At 43.2% G+C, this 25,217-nt stretch overlaps 1 protein-coding gene across 5 annotated transcripts; it reads left to right on the top strand.

The window, feature by feature from the left end:
- Window positions 1-1,988: 1,988 nt before the first annotated feature.
- Window positions 1,989-24,751, top strand: ssrp1b (structure specific recognition protein 1b). Of its 5 annotated transcripts, none has more exons than XM_014195279.2 (20): window positions 1,989-2,284; window positions 3,086-3,177; window positions 3,419-3,604; window positions 4,024-4,129; window positions 4,220-4,422; window positions 5,302-5,402; window positions 7,489-7,618; window positions 7,785-7,888; window positions 8,336-8,464; window positions 8,809-8,926; window positions 9,083-9,186; window positions 9,390-9,462; window positions 9,580-9,585; window positions 9,986-10,118; window positions 10,706-10,751; window positions 10,971-11,088; window positions 11,290-11,457; window positions 11,716-11,813; window positions 23,955-24,141; window positions 24,284-24,751. In XM_014195279.2, the coding sequence occupies exons 2-20, from the start codon at window positions 3,124-3,126 to the stop codon at window positions 24,341-24,343; spliced, it is 2,124 nt and encodes a 707-aa protein (XP_014050754.2). In that variant the 5' UTR covers window positions 1,989-2,284; window positions 3,086-3,123; the 3' UTR covers window positions 24,344-24,751. The 5 variants fall into 5 exon arrangements, with proteins under 5 accessions (XP_014050754.2, XP_045572598.1, XP_045572600.1 ...); XM_045716642.1 differs by having other exon boundaries at window positions 2,049-2,330; window positions 11,293-11,457; XM_014195276.2 differs by having other exon boundaries at window positions 2,058-2,330.
- Window positions 24,752-25,217: the final 466 nt, after the last annotated feature.

Genomic DNA, 25,217 nt, shown 5'->3' with positions numbered 1-25,217 from the left:
TAAAAGGGTTCTTCGGCTGTGTCACGCCCTGACCTGAGAGAGACAGTTTATTTCTCTATGTTGTTAGGTCAGGGTGTGGGGTGGGCATTCTATGGTTTATATTTCTATGTTTTGGCCAGGTATGGTTTCCAATCAGAGGCAGCTGCCTATCATTGTTTCTGATTGGGAACCATACTTAGGCAGCCCTTTTCCCTCCTTGAGTTGTGGGATCTTATTTTTGTACTGCTTTGTAAAGCCTGCAAGACGTGACGGTCGTTTTCCATTGTTTATTATTTTGTTTAAGTGTTCAGAGTTTAAATAAATATCAAGATGAACACATACCACGCTGCACCTTGGTCTACTCCTTTTGATGATCGTCACAGGCTGTTCCCATAGGATAACCCCTTGAAGAACCCTTTTTGGTTCCAGGTAAAAACCCTTTCCACAGAGGGTTCTATATGGAACCCAAAATACTTCTACCTAGAACCCAAAAGGATTATCATATGGGGTCAGCCAAATAACCTTTTTGGAACCATTTTCTAAGAATGTACATGCATTTGTGTGTGTGCATCTGCTTGTGTGTTGTGTGTGTACTATTCTGATCATAGTACCAGTGTGTGTAGTCTGTCTGCACTAAACAGCATATATCTGATCTCCTGAGGGGGGTTTAACCCATGCTGTGCATGGCTCTCTCCCACCGCTGCAAACGACTGATACCTGAGAGAGAGAGAGAGAGAGAGAGAGAGAGTGTGTGTGAGTACAGTGGGATTAGGAATGCTACTGTAGATCATATAGCACTATGAGATACAGAAAGGAAAACAATTGGATTAAAACAATTCACAAAGCAATACGAAACAGGAGGAAACACTAAAACATTACAATATAAAGGGACAGTGCAACGCTCCACCGTGCTGCATATTGTTATTATGAACAACAGTATTAAAAATGTGTTGTCAGATAGTTAACACCGGTTGCTGCAGGGTACCTGTGCAGTCTCCACAACGCCAGTCCTGGTCAAACTGTCTCAGCTCCTGCAGCTCTTTCTCTCTGGCTGTGAAGGGGCGCGGCTCAGCGTCTGATTTGGACTCGGAAGCAGGGTTAGTTTTTATATTTTTAAGCAGGGTTAGAGTGACACCACCATGACCAATCACATACAGCTGGGGCAATAATAGTGGTATATTGACAAGTTGAGTTGGATCACTAATTACCTCTCCGAAGACAAATACAACTATTCTAGCATTCTACAAACAGATTGAAATTCGTAATTTACTTTACCTTTATTTAACTAGGCAAGTCAGTTAAGAACAAATTCATATTTTCAATAACTGCCTTGTTCAGAATGACACGTTTCTACCTTGTCAGCTCGGGGATTCGATCTTGCAACCTTTCAGTTACTAGTCCCGCTCTAACCACTAGGCTACCTGCCGTAATGCTAACCTTAGCTGCATAACAGACAATTTAGGCGATATTTCGCCACCAATGTTCTTGACTGACTTGCCTAGTTAAATAAAGGTAAAATAATTTACGAATTTCAATCTGTTTGTAAAATGAATAGAATGCTAGAATAGTTGTATTTGTCTTCGGAGAGGAAATTAGTGATTCAGTGATCAACTCAACTTGTTAGCATTTGGTATGTATTGCTATCATATGACCAATTCTGCGCGTTTTCATAGGTTTCTTGCGCTTGTGCAATTCACTGTGTGTAAAAACGTTTTATCACGCCTCTGATATAGTTTTATAACATACTTGTTTGCAATTCTGTTCAATGTCTTTCCACTAGCGGTTCTGGGGGGGCAGTGCCCCTGTGACAACAATTTTGGACCCCCTAAATGTGGAGTATGAAATAATTTTTACAAAACAAATTTTTGCTATCTTTCTTTTTTTACATCCGTTATTAGACAGTGGCAACGCGGAACACTAATTTAACCCACACATTTTCTAGAGGGACGGCTTTAGGCGGAACACAACAGTATCGTACCACATGCAAAACGATATGTCAACAATAACGTCTAATGTAACTGGCCCCTCTAACAGTACAACTGGCCCCAGCTTGGCCCCCCTAGTTGAAATGGTCTAGAACCGCCACTGTGTCTTTCCCCTTCTGTTTTGGTCTGATGATCAATGTGTAACGATATTGTACGTCACTCATATAGTAAAGAAAACATTCGAAACGCAAAACAGCCAGACCAAGAGAAGAAAAAACGTCAAACGTAACACATACAAACCGTGATTACGTCACTTTCGACGCAAAGACTTGACTTTCCCCCCACGCACAACATTGCAAGTTGACAGCTGCAACACAACGGTTAGTAATGTAAACATGACGTTATTCCACAGATCAACTATAATCGGTAAACAATAACATAATAATAGCACCATTATAGCAAGCTGTACTATATTGCATAATAGTTTTTAGATGTCATAAGGGTTATTTACATGTCTCAATTTGCTTGACAGCTGACAGCAACACATAACAAGCAAGTTTGGTTGGTTGTTATAATTTTCACTGCAAGGCCTACTGTATTAAGTTGTTGAGACATGCAGTTCACACAGGCTTCCATATAAATCAGTTAGATGTATTTAATTCAAGATTGTCATAAGGGTTATTTACATGTCTCAATTTGCTTGACAGCTGACAGCAACACATAACAAGCAAGTTTGGTTGGTTGTTATAATTTTCACTGCAAGGCCTACTGTATTAAGTTGTTGAGACATGTAGTTCACACAGGCTTCCATATAAATCATTTAGATGTATTTAATTCAAGATTTAGGCCACTTCATGCACATAAATTGTAAATCATTGAAACAAGATATATTTTTTACAAGTTTATATAAAGAGATAGAAAGATATATATTTCTATGAGTTTGTAGTTAGTTTATACTATAGATAGTACAGTACGGTAGATACAGTAATAATATTATAATAATTATATATGCCGTTTAGCAGATTCTTTTTTTCAAGGCAAATTACAGTTATGTGCATACACTTTATTTATGAGTGATCCCGGTAATCGTACCCACCGTCCTGGCATTGCAAGCCCCATGCTTTATCAATTGAGCTATAGGACTAGTATAATGAAGGCAGACTCTCTGTGTGTGGTATTAGAGAGACAGTGGCACTCGAGGACCAGAGGAATAGCTGCCATGGGCGACACACTGGAGTTCAGTGACATTTACCAGGAGGTCAAAGGGTCATGGGTGAGTGTGTGTGTGTGTGTGTGTGCGTGCTTGTGCATGTGTGTGTGTGAGCGAAAGAGAGAGAGAGGACTCGAGGAGAGGCTGTCTGTGTGTGTTTCTGCACAGCAACACATATCTGACAATGCAGTCAACAGTTAAAAACTATTGCAAACTATTCTAAATGTGAGTGTGTGTCTATGTTTACTTCAGGTGTTGCTATACTGTATATGTATGTCAACACTATTTACTGTGTCTTCCCCAGAATGATGGCCGTCTGCGGTTCGGTAGACAGAGTGTGGTGTATAAGAGCAGTAAGACAGGGAAGGTGGACAGCATCCCAGCTGCGGAACTGTCTCAGGCCCAGTGGAGACGTGTGTGTCTGGGACAGGGCATCAAGCTGACCACCAGCACCGGGCACATCTACAAATATGACGGCTTCAGAGACACGGTGACGAGAGGGATGGGAGGAAGAGAGAGGGATGAGGGGAGAGATGAGGGTAGAGGAGAGGTGAGGAGAGGAAAGGGGTGGAGGAGAGGAAAATAGGAGGGAGGGAGGTGAAGGAGGGTCGGAGAGGAGAGGGAGGGAGATATCGTTGAGGGGAGACAGAGAGATGGAGGGAAGGATGAAGGGGAGGGAGGGAGGTATGGATGATGGAAGAGAGAAAGAAGGAGAAAGGGGAGGAAACAGATGGAGAGGTGGAAAGAGGGAAGAATGGGAATAAAAGAGAGTAAAGAGTGAGTTTGGAGTAGGAACGAGATCAGAGAGGAGTGTAGAATAGAATCATTTGAAACAGAAAAGTCAGCATGGAAAATAAACATTGTCTTCTCTCTCTCTCCACCCTTCTCCTCTCTACCCTCTCTCTCCAGGACTTTGAGAAGATCTCTGAGTACTTCAAAGCCCACTACAAAGTGGAGCTGTCAGAGAAGGAATTATGTGTGAAGGGTTGGAACTGGGGCACCACCAAATTCTCTGGTAAGGACAACACTACCACATATTCAAGTTTTCAGAGGACATTTTGGTTGTAACATTTTTGCTCCAACACAGTCTAGTTTCTGTCCCCAGGCCCTCTCCTGTCATTCGAGGTGAGCGACAGCCCAGCATTTGAGATCCCCCTGGCCAGCGTGTCCCAGTGCGCCACGGGGAAGAACGAGGTGACACTGGAGTTCCACCAGAACGATGAGGCAGAGGTGTCGCTGATGGAGGTCCGCTTCTATGTCCCGCCCGGGGACACTGCCACCACGGAAGAGGGGCCAGAACCCGTGGAGGTGGGGGGCTGTGTGTGAGCATGTGTCTGGTATAGACTTGAAGAAAGGAAAAACCCACACTCACTGAAATATTCTTCAAGTTTGAATAAAAAGATTTCGCAGCAGAGGTCAGAACAAACGTGATGGCAGCATTCATAAACGTCTGCTATAGTCTTCCATATTAGTCCCGTATTCAGATTCAGATTCAGAAAATGTTAATGTCCTCAAGAGGCAATTCATTTTGCAGCAGTTAAAGTACAACAGACAAGAACAGATTAAAATGTAAAACACAACAACAGAACGAAGCATCTGATATTGACAGAATATTTACATTAAGTCGTCAGGATAATGCATAGCCTCTCATAGCCACCAGTTTTCGTGATCTCTAATTGGTAGTTGCGATCTTGTCTCATCGCTGCAACTCCGCAACAAACTCGGGAGAGGTGAAGGTCGAGAGACAAGCGTCCTCCGAAACATGATCTGCCAAGCCACACTGCTTTTTGTACACAATGCTCGCTTAACCCGGAAGCCAGCCGCACCAATGTGTCGGAGGAAACATTGTCCAACTGACGACCGAAGTCAGCTTGTATTATAGATGTTTTGGGCTTTTCAGTCCTGCAGAGCAAACTCTTCCCCACAAAAAACTTCAGTGTCAGGACTCAGTGACTAGGCATCTCTGTCTGAATAATGAGACACCCAAACGGCTTGGATTAGCAGTGAAACTGAACTGACACCAACTGTCAAGTTCAACTTTATTGGGATAAAAGTTCTACATGTTAAAACTGAAATACATAAGTATCTACAGGAGATTTGAACAAAAGTCTCTGCCAATGCCTCAAATGAATAAATGAAATGTTGATGATATTGTATGGAAAGTAACATGTTTTTTCCTCCACTCAGGTCTTTAGAGACAGTGTGCTGTCCAAGGCAGATGTGATCCAGGCTACAGGAGATGCTGTGTGTATCTTCAAAGAGCTGCAGTGTCTCACGCCCAGGGGCAGGTACATATGCACACACCTTTACACACATATACACACACACACCTTTACACACACACACACCTTTACACACACACACGTGTTTACACACACCTTTACACACATATACACACACACACCTTTACATACACACCTTTACACACATATGCATACACACCTTTACACACATATACACAAACACCTTTGCACACATTTACACATATACAAACACACCTTTACAAACATATACACACACACACACCTTTACACACATATACACACACACCTTTACAAACATATACAGTTGAAGTCGGAAGTTTACATACACCTTAGCCAAATACATTTAAACTCAGTTTTTCACAATTCCTGACATTTAATCCTAGTAAAAATTCCCTGTCATAGGTCAGTTAGGATCACCACTTTATTTTAAGAATATGAAAGAAAGAATAATAGTAGAGAGAATGATTTATTTCAGCTTTTATTTCTTTCATCACATTCCCAGTGGGTCAGAAGTTTACATACACTCTGTTAGTATTTGGTAGCACTGCCTTTAAATTGTTTAACTTGGGTCAAATGTTTAGGGTAGCCTTCCACAACCTTCCCACAATAAGTTGGGTGAATTTTGGCCCATTCCTCCTGACAGAGCTGGTGTAACTGAGTCAGGTTTGTAGGCCTCCTTGCTCGCACATGCTTTTTCAGTTCTGCCCACAAATTTTCTATAGGATTGAGGTCAGGGCTTTGTGATGGCCACTCCAATACCTTGACTTTGTTGTCCTTAAGCCCACGTTTCCTCCAGCAGCTTCACAAGGTCCTTTGCTGTTGTTCTGGGATTGATTTGCACTTTTCGCACGAAAGTACGTTCATCTCTAGGAGACAGAACGCGTCTCCTTCCTGAGCGGTATGACGGCTGCGTGGTCCCATGGTGTTTATACTTGCGTACTATTGTTTGTACAGATGAACGTGGTACCTTCAGGTGTTTGGAAATTGCGGAGGTCTACAATTTTTTTCCTGAGGTCTTGGCAGATTTCTTTTGATTTTCCCATGATGTCAAGCAAAGAGGCACAGAGTTTGAAGATAGGCCTTGAAATACATCCACAGGTACACCTCCAATTGACTCAAATGATGTCAATTAGCCTTTCAGAAGCTTCTAAAGCCATGACATCATTTTCTGGAATTTTCCAAGATGTTTAAAGGCACAGTCAACTTAGTGTATGTAAACTTCTGACCCACTGGAATTGTGATACAGTGAATTATAAGTGAAATAATCTGTCTGTAAACAATTGTTGGAAAAATGACTTGTGTCATGCACAAAGTAGATGTCCTAACCGACTTGCCAAAACTATAGTTTGTTAACAAGAAATTTGTGGAGTGGTTGAAAACGAGTTTTAATGACTCCAACCTAAATGTATGTTAACTTCCGACTTCAACTGTACATACACACCTTTACACACATATACACACACACACGCCTTCGTGCACACATACTGTATGCAGGGTCAGGTAGGCACACACAATCCTTATCCATGCCAAACTACACCTTCAGCTGGGGGTGAAGGTATCAAGATGTATCCCTTTCATTTGTGACTTTATTAAACAGCTGAACATGTAACTGGGGATAAGTAGAAGCTGACGGTCAGATCAGAAAGTGCTGGAAGGCAGATATGATTCTCTGCCATAGGGTTGGCTGTGTAGACACCTATGCCAAACTCCGCCACCCCTTTTCTATTCCTAATCTACCTTTTGCCCAGACAAGCGTTCAGACAAGCGTCCAGACAAGCATCCTACCTACATGTACAAAATAACTCGACCAACCTGTACCCCTGCACATTGACTCTGTACTGGTATCCCCTGTATATAGCCTTGTTATTTTTATTGTGTTACTTTTTATTTTAATATTTCTATTTTTACATTAGTTTATTTAGTAAATATTTTTACACATTTCTTGAACTGCTTTGTTGGTTAAGGGCTTGTAAGTAAGCATTTCACGGTAAGGTTTTATTTGGTGCATGTGACAAATAACATTTGTTTTGAAATATAAACCTCTTGCACTGTCACACCCCCCCCCCCGTCTCTCTCTCTCTCTCTCACACTGACTCTTTCTCTCTCTCAGGTATGATATCCGTATCTACCCCAGCTTCCTCCACCTCCATGGAAAGACGTTTGACTACAAGATCCCATACTCCACTGTGCTGCGTCTCTTCCTGCTACCACACAAGGACCAGAGGCAGATGTTCTTCATGGTGAGTACTACTGGTGTTTGAATAGTCATCACACGTAAAGACCTCAAGATTGCATACCATTTGTATACAAATGTCTGTCTGTCTCCCTCTCACCTTCCCTCTCTCTCTCACTTAATCTCTCTCTATCTGTCTCTCCCTCATTCCGTCCCTTCCTCTCTCTCTGTAGATCAGTCTAGACCCGCCCATTAAACAGGGGCAGACACGTTACCACTTCCTCATCCTGCTCTTCTCCAAGGAGGAGGACCTCAGCCTCTCCCTCAACATGACAGAGTGAGAGAGAGAGAATGAGAGGGAGACTGTGAGGGGAGGGAATGAGAGACATTGGAGTATGAGAGAGGAAGAGAGAGAGATGTTATACCGGTCTCCCCTGTATATAGCCCCATTACCGTTATTTTATTGGGTTACTTTTTTTATGCCTTTTTTTTTTAAACTTGAGTTTATTTAGTAAATATTTTCTTAAAACTGCATTGTTGGTTAAGGGCTTGTAAGTAAGCGTTTCACGGTAAGGTCTACACCTGCTGTATCCGGCACATGTGACAAGTAAAATTGGATTTCATTTGTAAGTGTATGAGAAGGAATGGAAAATGTTAGAAGATATTGATCAGATTAGATAATTAGGTGTATATTTCATGCTTTTTGTTTCATTTATTTCTATTGTTTGTCTTCCTCTCTCCTCAAACCTCCTCTCTCTCTCCTCTCTCCTCTCTCTCTCTCTAGGGAGGAGGTGGAGAAGCGTTATGGGGGAAAGCTCAGTAAGAACATGTCAGGTTCTCTCTATGAGATGGTCGGCAGGGTGATGAAGGCTCTGGTCAACAGGAAGATCACCGTGCCAGGAAACTTCCTGGGGTAAACACTCACACGCACACGTTTACATGCATACGCACACACACACAGAAACTTCCAGGAGTAAACACACATTCATACACACCCCTCTAAGACAAGACTAAACAACATGAATGTCAGCCGCGCGCAGTAGTCGTCAAACTGTGCCAAATCCACATGTAAAATCAGCTGGAAATGAACAGCACATGACGTACGTAAGTGACATAAGTTCTGTGGTCAGAGCCGATAGGACAGCCACCTGCTGCATACAGCCGACGTTCATATCGGTCTGTCTCGTCTCCATCACACTCTCATTACACTCTAAAATAGAACTTTCTCTTAAAACTCTCTACCTCTCTCCCCTCCAGTCACTCGGGGACCCAGTGTATAACGTGTTCCTACAAAGCATCGTCAGGCCTGCTCTACCCTCTGGAGAGGGGTTTCGTCTACATACATAAGCCCCCCGTACACCTGCGCTTCGAGGAGGTGCTGTATGCCTTTTAGTTTTCCTTATGGGACATTCAAGTATCCCTTTTTTTGGGCGTTCTTTCATTCCTTCATGCGTAGGCCTACATTGGACGATAAAGTAATCTTCTACTTCTTCTACTCCTCCTCCTTCTTCTTCTTCATCCATCCATCCAGGTGTCGTGTGTGAACTTCGCCAGAGGCACCACCACCACGCGCTCCTTCGACTTTGAGATAGAAACCAAGCAGGGCACCCAGTTCACCTTCAGCAGCATCGAGAGGTGACGGATAACACACACACACACACACACACACACACACACACACACACACACACACACACACACACACACACACGCTAAACTCAAACACTCACACACACATACACTTATGCATGCACACACCTTTGTCATGTCTCTCACCTTTCACTTCATCCTCTCTCTCTGTCTTTATCTCTCTCTTGCTCGTTCTATCTCTCCGTCAGAGAGGAGTATGGGAAGCTTTTTGACTTTGTGACTGCCAAGAAGCTCAGCATCAAGAACAGAGGATTCAAAGAGGTAAACATCTCACCTGTTCACCTGTAAACTACACTATTTCACTCTTTCATTAGATGTGCTTTCATCCCTTCATCCGCTGACCTGTCCTCTCTGTTTCTCTGTGTTGTGGTCCGGTAGAAAAAGGTTGGTCCTGTACGGAGGTGGTGGTTTGGTTTTAAACTGCATGGTGTGTGATTTGGGAGAATGGTATGATCAGGATTGGGGGTATTAATTGCATTGCCTGTCTCTTATGGAATTGGGGTGGGAGGGAGGAGTCTAAATCTGTGTATGTTATTACTGATGATAAAGCAAATTAACACCTGACTTGGTAAGTGAGTCAACATTTTACATGTTGTTCACTGTGTATATGTATATTTCCCAGAGTTAGTTAGCATCTTTACATGGGTAGTCTGCGTTTTACAATTAATGATATTGCTGTCTATTACTACAGTACTACTATATATTTACTATGACACTACTGTGTATTTACTATGATACTACTGTGTATTTACTATACTACTACGGTGTGTTTTCATCCTGTCAGGGTATAAAGGGTAAAGATGACATGTTGGAGGACTCAGACGAGGACCAGCATGATGCCTACCTGGAGAGGATGAAAGAGGAGGGCAAGATCAGAGAGGAGGCTAATGACAGTGATGACTCCGATGGAGAGAGCGGTGAGTGACAGGAGGCTTGGCCAATCAGAGGGCGAGAGCAGTGAGTGATAGGAGGCTGGGCCAATCAGAGGATGAGAACCGTGAGTGACAGGTATAGCTGAGCGATTATTTAGGTTGGTTCAGTTTCAGTTTGATTATTAAAAATCATGGTTTTTGATTTTGGTTTAGATTAATTTTTTTAAACATTAAATGCATAATGCATAATGCATTATGTGTTTTTTTTTAAATACCTCGCCAAGCAACTGCTCTCTACCCCTCTTGATAACACATTATTCTGTCTCTCGTGTCTGCCCTGACCGGACAAGTAGGCACGCAATGGATCATGGTCATTGTAGTTAATTACCATGTTTACTGCACTAAACAGTGTAGAATATTGGCCTGTTGGAAATTACAACTCCTTACTATATCACACAGTTCGGGCTTGACCTGATTTATCTCTAGAGTAACTGCACCTTGGGATCACAGAAAAAAAACGGAAAGAAATGGAACTCAAATAATTGAACCGATGTCAGTCAATTAGTTCAGAGGGTGAGAGCGGTGAGTGACAGGAGGCAGAGCCAATCACAGTTATTTCTCTTGTCTTCCAGATGAGTCTTTTAACCCTGGAGAGGAGGAAGATGACATAGCGGAAGAGTGCGTATTCGTTTTCAATCCATCACTCCCTTATCTTTACTGTTTTTTATCAGTCAATTTCTTTCACATTCCCTTCTCTCTTCTCATCCTGCCTCCCTCTCGCTCACTTGCCTCCTTTCTTTCACTCTCCCACTTTCTCTTGCTCTCCCCCCTCACACTCTCTCTCTCTCTCTCCCCCTCCCCTCCCCGTCTCTCTCTTTCTTTTTCCTTCTCTCTCAGGTATGACAGTAAGGCATCAGCCAGTGACAGCAGTGCAGAGGAGGGAGACAGTGACAGAGAGAAGAAGAAGAGACCAGCCAAGAAGGCCAAAGTAGTGAAGGAGAGGAAACCACGCAAGGTAAAGGAGGGGGGGAGGAGAGAGAGGGAGGAGAGGTAAAACTAAGTACTTCATCTGAAATGAACCCTCCCTTCCTTTCTATCTCTCAACCTCTCTCCTCTTTCCTCTCTTTCTCTACCTTCACCTCTGTTTTTATCCCTCTTCCCTTCCTCTCTCCCTCCCCCTTTTCTCCCCTCTACCTCCTTTACTCTCTCTCCCTAGAAGAAGCCAAAGGACAGTGGCGCCCCCAAGAGGCCGATGAGCGCTTATTTCCTGTGGCTGAACGCGAGCCGCGAGAGCATCAAAGCAGAGCACCCTGGGATATCCATCACAGAGATCTCCAAGAGGGCCGGGGAGATGTGGAGGGAACTGGGGAAGGAGCAAAAAGTGGTGTGAGAGAGGGAGGGGAAGAGGGAGGGAGAGAGAGAGAGATACCAGTACTGCAATTGTCCTCCTCTCATCCTTCCCTCTTGTCTTTCTTTTGCTCTCCCTTTCATTAGTGTGTGAAAATGTAGTTCATTGTAAAATGCATCTTGTTGAATTATTGACTATCTCTGTCTTTCTTTTTCTCCGCCCCATTCCCATCTCTCTCTCTCTTTGTCTCTCACTTTCTCTCTCCCTCTACCCTTTTCTCTCTCTGTCTGTCAGGAGTGGGATGGGAAAGCGGAGGAGGCGAAGAAGGACTATGAGGTAGCGATGAGGGAGTACAGAGAGAGTGGAGGAGGATCCTCTGCCCCCTCCAAAAAGTACAGTATCATGTCCCAGTTAAACACCTACAGTTGAAGTCGGAAGTTTACATACACCTTAGCCAAATACATTTAAACTCAGTTTTTCACAATTCCTGACATTTAATCCTAGTAAAGATTTCCTGTCTTAGGTCAGTTAGGATCACCACATTATTTTAAGAATGTGAAATGTCAGAATAATAGTAGAGAGTGATTTATTTCAGCTTTTACTTCTTTCATCACATTCCCAGTGGGTCAGAAGTTTACATACACTCAGTTAGTATTTGGTAGCACTGCCTTTAAATTGTTTAACTTGGATCAAATGTTTAGGGTAGCCTTCCACAACCTTCCCACAATAAGTTGGGTGAATTTTGGCCCATTCCTCCTGACAGAGCTGGTGTAACTGAGTCAGGTTTGTAGGCCTCCTTGCTCACACATGCTTTTTCAGTTCTGCCCACAAATTGTCTATAGGATTGAGGTCAGGGCTTTGTGATGGCCACTCCAATATCTTGACTTTGTTGTCCTTAAGCCATTTTGCCGCAACTTCGGAAGTATGCTTGGGGTCAGATCCATTTGCGACTAAGCTTTAACTTCCTGACTGATGTCTTGAGATGTTGCTTCAATATATCCACATAATTTTCCTTCCTCATTATGCCATCTATTTTGTGAAGTGCACCAGTCCCTCCTGCAGCAAAGCACCCCCACAACATGATGCTGCCACCCCCGTGCTTCACGGTTGGGATGGTGTTCTTCGGCTTGCAAGACTCTCCCTTTTTCCTCCAAACATAATGAAGACCATTATGGCCAAACAGTTACATTTTTGTTTCATCAGACCAGAGGACATTTCTCCAAAAGGTACGATCTTTGTCCCCATGTGCAGTTGCAAACCGTGGTCTGGCTTTTTTATGGCGGTTTTGGAGCAGTGGCTTCTTCCTTGCTGAGCGGCCTTTCAGGTTACGTCGATATAGGACTCGTTTCACTGTGGATATAGATACTTTTGTACCTGTTTCCTCCAGCATCTTCACAAGGTCCTTTGCTGTTGTTCTGGGATTGATTTGCACTTTTCGTACACCAAAGTACATTCATCTCTAGGAGACAGAACGCGCTCCTTCCTGAGCAGCATGACGGCTGCGTGGTCCCATGGTATTTATACTTGCGTACTATTGTTTGTACAGATGAACATGGTACCTTTAGGCGTTTGGAAATTTCTCCCAAGGATGAATCAGACTTGTGGAGGTCAAAAAAGAAATTCTAAGGTCTTGGCTGATTTCTTCATATTTTCCAATGATGTCAAGCAAAGAGGCACTGAGTTTGAAGGTAGGCCTTGAAATACATCCACAGGTACACCTCCAATTGACTCAAATTATGTCAATTAGCCTATCAGAAGCTTCTAAAGCCATGACATAATTTTCTGGAATTTTCCAAGCTGTTTAAAGGCACAGTCAACTTAGTGTAACGGCTGTCTGTGGAAGTAGAACAAGGTGCAGCGGAGTTAGTGTTCATCTTGAGTTTTAATATACGAACGAACACGATACAACAAAACAAGAAAACCGACAGCCAAACAGTACTGTCAGGTGCAAGACACTAAACAGAAACAATCCCCCACAAAACCCAAAGGAAAAACAGGCTCCTTATGTGTGACTTCCAATCAGCAGCAACGAACTACAGCTGTGCCTGATTGGGAGCCACACACGGCCCAAAACAAAGAAATACAAAAACATAGAAAAATGAACATAGAACGCCCACCCAATGTAACACCCTGGCCTAACCAAAATAAAGAACAAAAACCCCTCTCTATGGCCAGGGCGTTACACTTAGTGTATGTACATTTCTGACCCACTGGAATAGTGATACAGTGAGTTATAAGTGAAATAATCTGTCTATAAACAATTATTTGAAAAATGACTTGTGTTTTGCACAAAGTAGATGTCCTAACTGACTTGCCAAAACTATAGTTTGTTAACAAGAAATTTGTGGAGTGGTTGAAAAACAAGTTTTAATGACTCCAACCTAAGTGTATGTTAACTTCTGACTGTAGATACTACACTCTTACAGAAAAAGGTTCTGGATAGAACCAAAAAGGGTTCTATGCTTGCTTCATACAGTGCATTCGGAAAGTATTCAGACCCCCTTCACTTTTTCCACAATTTGTTACGTTGTAGGCAAAAAAAAAGGCAGCCAGCTTGGAGTTTACCAAAAGGCACCGAAATGTCCCTCAGACCATGAGAAACAAGACTCTCTGGTCTGACGAAACCAAGATTGAACTCTTTCGCCTGAATGCCAAGCGTCATGTCTGGAGGAAACCTGGCACCATCCCTACGGTGAAGCATGGTGGTGGCAGCATCATGCTGTGGGGATGTTTTTCAGCGGCAGGGACTGGGAGACTAGTCAGGATCGAGGGAAAGATGAACGGAGCAAAGTACAGAGAGATCCTTGATGAAAACCTGCTCCAGTGCTCAGAACCTCAGACTGGGGCGAAGGTTCACCTTCCAACAGGACAACGACCTTAAGCACACAGCCAAGACAACACAGGAGTTGCTTCAGGACAAGTCTCTGAATGTACTTGTACCCGATCAAACATCTCTGGAGAGACCTGAAAATAGCTGTGCAACAACACTCCCCATCCAACCTGACAGAGCTTGAGAGGATCTGCAGAGAAGAATGGGAGAAACTCCTCAAATACAGGTGTGCCACGCTTGTAGCGTCATACCCAAGAAGACTCGAGGCTGTAATCGCTGTCAAAGGTGCTTCAACAAAGTACTGAGTAAAGGGTCTGAATACCTATGTAAATGTAATATTTCCATTTTTTATTTTTTATTCATTTGCAACATTTTCTAAAAACCTGTTTTTGCTTTGTCATTATGGGGTGTTGTGTGTAGATTGATGTGGGGGGAAAAAACAATTGAATCTATTTTAGAATAAGGCTATAACGTAACAAAATGTGGAAAAAGTGAATGCGTCTAAATACTTTCCGAATGCACTGTACATGGCTTCTACATCTACACCGAAACCTGAACTATAGACTTCGGTTTAAAAGCTGACAGTGTTTTTATATACTTTTTATTTTATTTTGAATCCTGCAGCTCTGTTGGGCTAAATTGCTGTGAGCGCCACTATCTATCCCGGGATCCTGCCAGATTCCGTATAGGGGGAGAGACGAGAAAGCCTAGCTAGCCTCGCTGGCTCGGCGGGCTCAAATGGAGGCCGCTATCTAACGCAGGAACTGTGTTTACTTTGCTTTGTTCCGGGACAATGTGGACCGCGCTGACTTTCAATGTAGCAACTGCTTGCTTGCGGAGGACTACAGGAGCGAAGTAGCTACTCTTAGCAAGCAAGTAGCAAACCTACTTAAGCTACTGGGGAACCCACGCCCACCTACTTTTTATTTTTCTTCCACCCCAGTAGCCGGACGCCGCTCTGGTCTGGTGGTAGTTTCGCCGCCATATCGCGGCTCTCCACAGCCGACTGGCCGGTGCTTGGCAGGGTTCCATCCCCGAAGGGATCTCCCCCTTTCCTAGAGAACGTAACTGTTCTCGACCCAACCAACCAGTCATGGAGTTACGTCACTCGCCTTGGAAGTCGAAGAAGGCGTCCTCTGGCAACGGGGGTCTCCATGGAGATGTTGAGCCCGGAACTGACACACACCAAAAACAGATTTGTCGCCCAGGATCCAGAGGTTCCGGCACCTTCTTCCTGGGTGGCTTCCCAATCAAGATCCTATCTGGAGGCAGCTGCGTCTTCGTCCTCTGTTCTGTCTCCCTCTCCGGTGGCTTCTACCTCGGGTTCAGATCCTCTGAGCTCCCAGACCGTGAGGCTGCCTGAGAGACCGGCCCATTCAACATCACCAGCTGTCATCATAGGCAACTCTATGGTGAGAAACATTTCGGTCCCCAAGGCAAAAACCCTGTGCTACCCAGGAGCACGAGTACAGAACATAACACCATGCCGGGAGCTGACACTGTCGTAGTCCATGTGGGGTCAAACCACATCAGGAGGGCTAGCTTGGAACATTTGAAAATGGATTTAAAATAACTGATTTTAGCATTAAAATAATTTCATGTCCAGTACCATCGTTGAGCCGCGGGTGTTAAAGATTCAGCAGACTGCTGGCATTACACATCATGCTAAAAGACTACTGTAGCTCTGCTGGAGTCACTTTTATTGATAACTTCGTCACCTTCTGGAAACAGAAGATACTCTACAGGAATGACGGAGTCCATCCAAATCATCTTGGCTCCTGGACTCTGTCCACGCATTTCAAGGCTGCGTTGAAACAATGACTGGTAAATGATCCAAGACCAGCTCAGTTAATCCCTACCCTTTTGACAATGAGTCGTCATAATGCTGCATCAAATGTACATGATTTTAGGGGCATTGTAAAAAACACAATGTAGGTAATTTAATTGATGTACCCCTAATTTCACCGAATACATCTGTTTATCCTACAGCTATTGTAAGCAGTAATCATGAGCCTATAAACCAGAGTTACACTGTTAGCACTGAGGCGGTGTGCAATAGTAGGAAGGCCACTTTGTGCAGCTCACCCTGCACTATCAGCTCCAATGTAAATAACATGAGTAAGTCTACCTCTGATAAGCTTCCCAGTAAAGCATTAAAAACAATCAAGCAACCCATAAAAGTGCTAAAAATAGCCCATATTAACATACAGTGAGGGAAAAAAGTATTTGACCCCTGCTGATTTTGTATGTTTGCCCACTGACAAAGAAATGATCAGTCTATAATTTTTACGGTAGGTTTATTTGAACAGTGAGAGACAGAATAACAACAAAAAAATCCAGAAAAACGCATGTCAAAAATTGTATAAATTGATTTGCATTTTAATGAGGGAAATAAGTATTTGACCCCTCTGCAAAACATTACTTAGTACTTGGTGGCAAAACCCTTGTTGGCAATCACAGAGGTCAGACGTTTCTTGTAGTTGGCCACCAGGTTTGCACACATCTCAGGAAGGATTTTGTCCCACGCCTCTTTGCAGATCTTCTCCAAGTCATTAAGGTTTCGAGGCTGACGTTTGGCAACTCGAACCTTCAGCTCCCTCCACAGATTTCCTATAGGATTAAGGTCTGGAGACTGGCTAGGCCACTCCAGGACCTTAATGTGCTTCTTCTTGAGCCACTCCTTTGTTGCCTTGGCCGTGTGTTTTGGGTCATTGTCACGCTGGAATAGCCATCCACGACCCATTTTCAATGCCCTGGTTCTCAACCAAGATTTAACGGTACATGGCCCCGTCCATCGTCCCTTTTGATGCGGTGAAGTTGTCCTGTCCCCTTAGCAGAAAAACACCCCCAAAGCATAATGTTTCCACCTCCATGTTTGACGGTGGGGATGGTGTTCTTGGGTCATAGGCAGCATTCCTCCTCCTCCAAACACGGCGAGTTGAGTTGATGCCAAAGAGCTCCATTTTGGTCTCATCTGACCACAACACTTTCACCCAGTTGTCCTCTGAATCATTCAGATGTTCATTGGCAAACTTCAGACGGGCATGTAAATGTGCTTTCTTGAGCAGGGGGACTTTGCGGGCGCTGCAGGATTTCAGTCCTTCATGGCGTAGTGTGTTACCAACTGTTTTCTTGGTGACTATGGTCCCAGCTGCCTTGAGATCATTGACAAGATCCTCTCGTGTAGTTCTGGGCTGATTCCTCACCGTTCTCATGATCATTGCAACTCCACGAGGTGAGATCTTGCATGGAGCCCCAGGCCGAGGCAGATTGACAGTTCTTTTGTGTTTCTTCCATTTGCGAATAACCGCACCAACTATTGTCACCTTCTCACCAAGCTGCTTGGCGATGGTCTTGTAGCCCATTCCAGCCTTGTGTAGGTCTACAATCTTGTCCCTGACATCCTTGGAGAGCTCTTTGGTCTTGGCCATGGTGGAGAGTTTGGAATCTGATTGATTGATTGCTTCTGTGGACAGGTGTCTTTTAAACAGGTAACAAACTGAGATTAGGAGCACTCCCTTTAAGAGTGTGCTCCTAATCTCAGCTCGTTACCTGTATAAAAGACACCTGGGAGCCAGAAATCTTTCTGATTGAGAGGGGGTCGAATACTTATTTCCCTCATTAAAATGCAAATCAATTTATAACATTTTTGACATGGATTTTTTTGTTGTTATTCTGTCTCTCACTGTTCAAATAAACCTACCATTAAAATTATAGACTGATCATTTTCTTGTCAGTGGACAAACGTACAAATTCAGCAGGGGATCAAATACTTTTTTCCCTCACTGTATGTAGCCTAAGAAACAAGATCCATGAAGTCAATAACTTGCTTGTAACAGATGACATTCCTATTCTGACTATCTCTGGAACTCACTTAGATAATACCTTTGATGATACACTGGTAGCAATACATGGTTATAACATCTACAACATCTACAGAAAAGACAGAAATGCCAACGGAGGCAATGTTGTGGTCTATATTCAGAACCACATTCCTGTAAAGCTTAGAGACGATCTAATGTTAAATACTGTTGAAGGAATATGGCTCCAGGTTCATCTGTCTCACCTAAAGCCCATTCTTGTGGGAAGCTGCTATAGACCACCAAGTGCTAACAGTCAGTATCTGGATAATATCTGTGAAATGCTTGATGTATGTGATATCAACAGAGAAGTATATTTTCTGGGTGATTTAAATATTGACTGGCTATCATCAAGCTGCCCACTCAGGAAAAAACATCAAACTGTAACCAGTGCCTGCAACCTGGATCAGGTTGTCAGTCAATCTGCCAGGGCAGTTACAAACAGCAGAGGAATTAAATCATCAACATTTATTGATCACATCTTTACTAATGCTGCAGATATTTGCTTTAAAGCAGTATCCAAATCCATAGGATGTAGTGATCACAATATAATAGCCATATCTAGGAAAACCAAAGTTCCAAAGGCTGGGCCTAATATAGTGTATAAGAGGTCATACATGACATTTTTTAGTGATTCATATGTTGATGATGTAAAGAATATTTACTGGTCTGTGGTGTGTAATGAGGAGCAACCAGACGCTGCACTTGACGCATTTATGAAAATACTTATTCCAGTTACTAATAAGCTCACAACCATTAAGAAAATGACTGTAAAAACTGTTAAATCCCCTTAGATTGATGAGGAATTGAAAAATTATATGGTTGATAGGGATGAGACAAAAGGTATGGCAATTAAGTCTGGCAGCCCAACTGATTGGCAAATGTACTGCAAATTAAGAAATCACGTGACTAAACTAAAGAAAAATAAACTACACTATGAAACAAAGAGAAATTATATAAAGAATGATAGTAAAAAGCTTTGGGGCACCTTATGTGAGATTTTGGGGGAAAAAGCTAACTCGGCTCCTTCATTCATTGAATCAGATGGCTCATTCATGACAAAGCCCACTGATATTGCAATGACATGGGGATGACATGCCAGCAACAAAGGCAGACACTACACATCCAAGTATATCGGACCAAATTATGAAAGACAAGAATTGTACTGTTGAATTCCATAAAGTCAGTGTGGAAGAGGTGAAAAAAATATTGTTGTCTATCAACAATGATAAGCCACCAGGGTCTGACAATCTGGATGGAAAATTACTGAGGATAATAGCAGACGATACTGCCATTCCTATTTGCCACATCTTCAATTTAAGCCTACTATAGAGCATGTGCCCTCAGGCCTGGAGGGAAGCTAAAGTCATTCCTCTACCCAATAACAGTAAAGCCCCCTTTACTGGCTCAAATAGCCGACCAATCAGCCTGTTACCAACCCTTAGTAAACTTCTGGGGAAAAAAAGTGTTTGACCACATACAATGCTATTTCACAGTAAACAAATTGACCTCAGAATTTCAGAATGCTTATAGGGAAGGACAATCAACAAGGATAACACTTACACAAATGACTGATGATTGGCTGAGAGAAATTCATGATAAAATGATTGTGGGGGCTGTCTTGTTAGACTTCAGTGCAGCTTTTGACATTATCGATCATAGTCTGCTGCTGGAAAAACATATGTGTTATGTCTGAACACCCCCTGCTATAATGTGGATAATGAGTTACTTGTCTAACAGAACACAGAGGATGTTCTTTAATGGAAGCCTCTCAAATATAATCCAGTTAGAATCAGGAATTCCCCAGGGTAGCTGTTTAGGCCCCTTGCTTTTTTCAATTTTTACTAACGACATGCCACTGACTTTGAGTAAAGCCAGAGTGTCTATGTATGACTCAACGCTATACATGTCAGCTACTACAGCGACTGAAATGACTGAAACACTCAACAATAGAGCTGCAGTTAGTTTCAGAGTGGGTGTCAAGGAATAAGTTAGCCCTAAATATTTCTAAAACTAAAAGCATTGTATTTGGAACAAAACACTCACTAAACTCTAAACCTCAACCAAATCTTGTAATAAATAATGTGGCAATTGAGCAAGTTGAGATGACTAAACTGCTTGGAGTAACCCTAGATTGTAAACTGTCATGGTCAAAAGATATTGATGCAGTAGTACCTAAGATGGGGAGAAGTCTGTCTATAATAAAGTGATGTTCTGCCTTCTTAACAACACTATCAACAAGGAAGGTCCTACAGGCCCTAGTTTTGTCGCACCTTGACTACTGTTCAGTCGTGTGGTCAGGTGCCACAAAAAAGGACTTAGGAAAATTGGCTCAGATTAGGAAAATTGGCTCAATTGGCTCAGAACAGGGCCACACGGCTAGCCCTTGGATGTACACAGAGAGCTAATATTAATAAAATGCATGTCAACCTCTCCTGGCTGAAAGTGGAGGAGAGATTGACTTCATCACTATTTTTAGGTATTGACATGTTGAATGCACCAACCATGTTGAAGTTGGTCTGTCTAAACTACTGGCACACAGCTCGGACACCCATGCATACCCCACAAGACATGCCACAAGAGGTCTCTTCACAGTCCCCAAGTCCAGAACAGACTATGGGAGGCACACAGTACTACATAGAGCCATGACTACATGGAACTCTATTCCATATCAAGTAACTGACGCAAGCAGTAAAATTTAATTTTAAAAATCAGATTAAAAAAAAAACTTATGGAACAGCGGGGACTGTGAAGCAACACAATCATTGGCATAGACACATGCATACACACACACACACACTGTAAAATACGCACTATACATACACATGGATTTAGTACTGTAGATATGTGGTAGTGGTTGAGTAGGGGCCTGAGAGCACACAGTGTGTTGTGAAATCTGTGAATGTATTGTAATGTTTTTAAAATTGTATAAACTGCCTTAATTTTGCTGGACCCCAGGAAGCCAAAGCAGCAGCTAATGCGGATCCATAATAAATACAAATACATTGTCACGCCCTGACCTGAGAGAGACGTTTTTCTCTGTTTGGTTAGGTCAGGGTGTGATATGGGGTGGGCATTCTATGTCATTGTATTTCTTTGTTTGGCTGAGTATGGTTTCCAATCAGAGGCAGCTGTCTATCGTTGTCTCTGATTGGGAATCATACTTAGGCAGCCCTTTTTTCCTCCTTCAGTGTGGGATCTTGTTTTTGTACAGCTCAGTATAGCCTGCAGAACGTGACTTTCGTTTTCCGTTGTTTGTTGTTTTGATTTAGTGTTCTGAGTTATAATAAATATTGAACACGCCGCACCTTGGTCTCCTCTCTACGACGTTTGTCACATACATCTGCATTGCTTGCTGTTTGAGGTTTTAAGCTGGGTTTCTGTATAGCGCTTTGTAACATTGTCTGATGTAAAAAGGGCTTTATAAATACATTTGATTGATTGATTGATTGATTGATTGATTGATTGATTGATTGATTGATTGATTGATTAAGATTCAATATAGAACCGAAGTTGGTTCCATATAGAATCCTGTAGGAAACCCGAGAAGAAGCCCTTGGGTTCTGATCGAAGAACCCTACAAAGGGTTTTATATAGAACCTTTACGGGTGCGATATTCATGGGTTGCATATTTCATCACAATATTGTTTTGAACGTTCATTTTGGACTGATGCCCGACTGAGCATTCAGTGCATTACAGTGGCTTGGAAATACAATGACATTCAAAAGGAGACAATAATAAGTAGGAAAACCTTTTGTCATCATTTCGATGTCACCAGATTGACTTTAGATGCAGCTAGCTAGCTGGCTAAGATTGAGGAGAGGCCACCGGATTTTAGCTCGCTAATGTTAGCATTGCTAGCTATTTTTGACAAACTTTGCTAGCTAATGACAACATTGCAATGTGTCTAAAGTAAATTTGATGACATGATAATGCTAGCAAAGTTGTTTCCTACTAAATATTTGACTACTTTAGCAATGTCATTGTATTTCCAGGCACTGTAATGCAATTTAGACCTAACAGTAGTTAGCCTCTGTCCAGAATGACTGGGTTTATCACCACTTTAGGGCACCACCGAGTGATGGAGGTGCAACCTATGAATATGAAGCAAGCACTAGAACCCTTTTTGGTTCTATCCAGAACCTTTTTTTCTAAGAGTGTAGATACAATTGATGCACTACTTGTATATAATTTGCAGTATATATAATGTTGGGTGGTTTCCCAGACCCAGATTAAGCATACTAGAAAGACTAGAAATCCTTTCTAATTGAGATTCTCCATTGAGCATGCTTTTTAATCCAGGACTAGGTTTCTGTCATGCCTGCTCCCGCTTCCCCTCTCTGGCGCTCGAGGGCTCCCGTCATTACGTACACCTGTCACCATCATTACACACATCAGCGCTCATTGGACTCACCTGGACTCCTTTACTTTGTTGATTGCCCCTCTATATCTGTCTGCTCCTTAGTTTGTTCCCCGTGTCAGCATTATTGTCGTTTTGTTTTCCCCTGTCCAGACGCTGTCCATATTCTGTTCCTGTCCGTGTTTCATTAAATGTTCATTCCCTGTACTTGCTTCTCGTCTCCAGCGTCGGTCCTTACAGAATGCTGACACCACTTGTCACGTCCTGACCAGCAGAGGGAGTAGTGGTGTAGTATTTTGGTCAGGACGTGGCAGAAGAAGTCTGTATGTGTTGTCTAGTATGTCTGTTTCTGTGTTAGTCTTGTGACTCCTGATCAGGAACAGCTGGGGATCGTTGTTCCTGATTGGGAGTCATATATTTAGGAGTATGTTTGTCACTTGGGTTTGTGGGTGGTTGTGCTAACACTGCTAGTCTTTTTGTTTGTACGTAGCCTGTTAGCCTGTAGTTAGTAGTGATTGTTTTTCCTGTGGATGCTTTGCTCGTATATATTAAAAAGATGAGTATCCACATTCCGTCTGCAGTTTGGTCCATTCAACACGGCAACACCCGTTACACCACTATTTGAATCATCAGGGAGTTTGCGTTTTTTTGTTTTTGGTGGTGACGTCGGGTCTGGGTGCCGCCGCCTGTGGAACCGGGGGTGCCTCAGCTGGCTCATCGGGCTTCCACGCCTTAGCTGGCTCGAGAGGTTCTCTTGCCTCGTTTGGGTCAGCAGGCTCCCATCCCACGACATGCCTCAGCTGGCTCGTTGGGCTCTTACACCTCAGCCGGCTCATCAGGCTCCCATCCCACGTCATGCCTCAGTCGGTCCATCAGGCTCCCACGCCTCAGCGGGATCGTCAGGATTTCACACCTCAGCCGGCTCGTCGGGCTTCCACGCCTCAGCCGGCTCGTCGGACTTTCACGCCTCAGCCGGCTAGTCCAGCACCATGCCTCGGCAGGCCCGTCAGGCTTGCCCAAGTGGGACGCCAGGTGGCACCCCTAGAGGGGGGGTACTGTCACGCCTGCTCCCGCTTCCCCTCTCTGGAGCTCGAGGGTGCCAGGCTGCCCTTCATTATGCACACCTGTCACCATCATTACGCACATCAGCGCTTCATTAGATTTACCTGGACTCCTTTACTTTGTTTATTGCCCCTCTATATCTGTCTGCTCCTCAGTTTGTTCCCCGTGTCAGCATTATTGTCGTTTTGTTTTCCCCTGTCCAGACACTATCCATTTTCTTTTCCTGTCCATGTTTCATTAAATGTTCACTCCCTGTACTTGCTTCTCGTCTTCAGCGTCGGTCCTTACAGTATCATTGATTATCATGTAAGAGTTTTGCTAAACATAACAGCAAAAGGTGCATCATATTTGAAGTATTTTTGAATGTTTGCTTATTTATCATGTCTTTAATCTATCACTTCCTCTTTTTCATGTGTTCAGGGAAAGGAAAAAGAAGGGAGGGAAGAGGGATGAGAAGAATAAGAAGGGGACATCTGGTGGAGGGAGGGAGCGAGAGAGGGAGAGGGAGAGGACGACAGGAAACGACAGCTTTAAGAGCAGGGAGTTTATCTCCAGCGAAGAGAGCTCCTCAGAGTCAGACAGAGGCAAGGGTAAACGCAAACGCAAGGTGAGGACATATGCACACACACACAATGCACTTCACATATAAAACATTTTGCTACAAGTATGGCATTTCAGACAATTGTTTTGTTTAATCATGTTCACGCCTCTTCTTTTACTCTCTCTCGCTCTCTCTCTCTCTCTCTCAGGGTTCAGATGAGGAGGAGGTGGCCTCGACCCCACCCAGTTCTGACTCAGGATCAGACTGAGGCGTACCTGAGAGGAGAGAGAGAGGGAAGGACATGGAGAGGGTAAAGTGTGGAGGGGGGTTGTGAACTCTCTACCGCCCTCCATTCCTCTCTCTCATACGCTCGTTCTATTCTATTTTAAAGCACAGGAATCAAGTATGAAGATAATTCATACCAATGTATTCAAAGAATATTCTGTCCAGGAATTGTAAAACTATCCCCCTCATCTCAGGAAGCGAAAAATTGTATTTAATGATTTTAGCCCAGTGCAAAAATCCCATAACCTGAGCAGTGTCATGACTACATTTCCCAGCTACACATGCATGACACTGTCTGTTGGTTTAGGCTGTGAAAAACTCAGGTAAAAACCCTTGCCTGCTGTGAAATGTAGTTTTCCAGAATATTACTGAATTAAATATTATAAGTAAATGCTCTTTTCCATGTCTTGAGTGTTTTGGGGCTGACTGGTGTAAATGCTGTCTTTCATATAACGTTACACATGTTCACAAACACACACACACATAAACAACCATTTGCTATTAGCGAAGCACAATAAACATTCTATGGTTATTCCACGTGGTTTAGAAGAATGTGTGGTGTTGGACTGAGTTAGAGGAAGGAGGAGGGCTGTGGTTTCAATATACCATGGTGTGGTCAACTATGAGCAGTGAGAATGACGGGGAGGACCGGAGAGAAGGATGGATGGATGGATGGATGGATGGATGAGGGCTGTCTTTTAAGTGTCTGTGCGTAATCTGATACTGATGACAAGCGTTCTAAAGGAACACAATCTCCTGCTCTCTCTCTCTCTCTCTCCAGCCATACTATCAATTCTCTCTCCCCTCTCCTTCTCAGCCAACCACAACATCTATTTCCTTGTTCTTTCTCTCTCTCT

The sequence above is a fragment of the Salmo salar genome, chromosome ssa04 (genome assembly GCF_905237065.1).
Source record: "Salmo salar chromosome ssa04, Ssal_v3.1, whole genome shotgun sequence".
Lineage (NCBI taxonomy): Eukaryota > Metazoa > Chordata > Actinopteri > Salmoniformes > Salmonidae > Salmo > Salmo salar.
Note: the sequence above shows the minus strand (reverse complement) of the source record. Positions and strands in the feature narration are given on the sequence as shown.

What these genes read in the sequence shown, in the direction of transcription:
- ssrp1b (XM_014195276.2), top strand. Translation starts at nt 2,300, where the DNA reads ATGACGTTATTCCACAGATCAACTATAATCG. An exon ending in CCACAGATCAACTATAATCG is followed by an intron (nt 2,331 to 3,085) that starts GTAAACAATAAC and finishes GTGTGGTATTAG; the next exon opens with AGAGACAGTGGCACTCGAGG. An exon ending in TGTCTCACGCCCAGGGGCAG is followed by an intron (nt 5,403 to 7,488) that starts GTACATATGCAC and finishes TCTCTCTCTCAG; the next exon opens with GTATGATATCCGTATCTACC.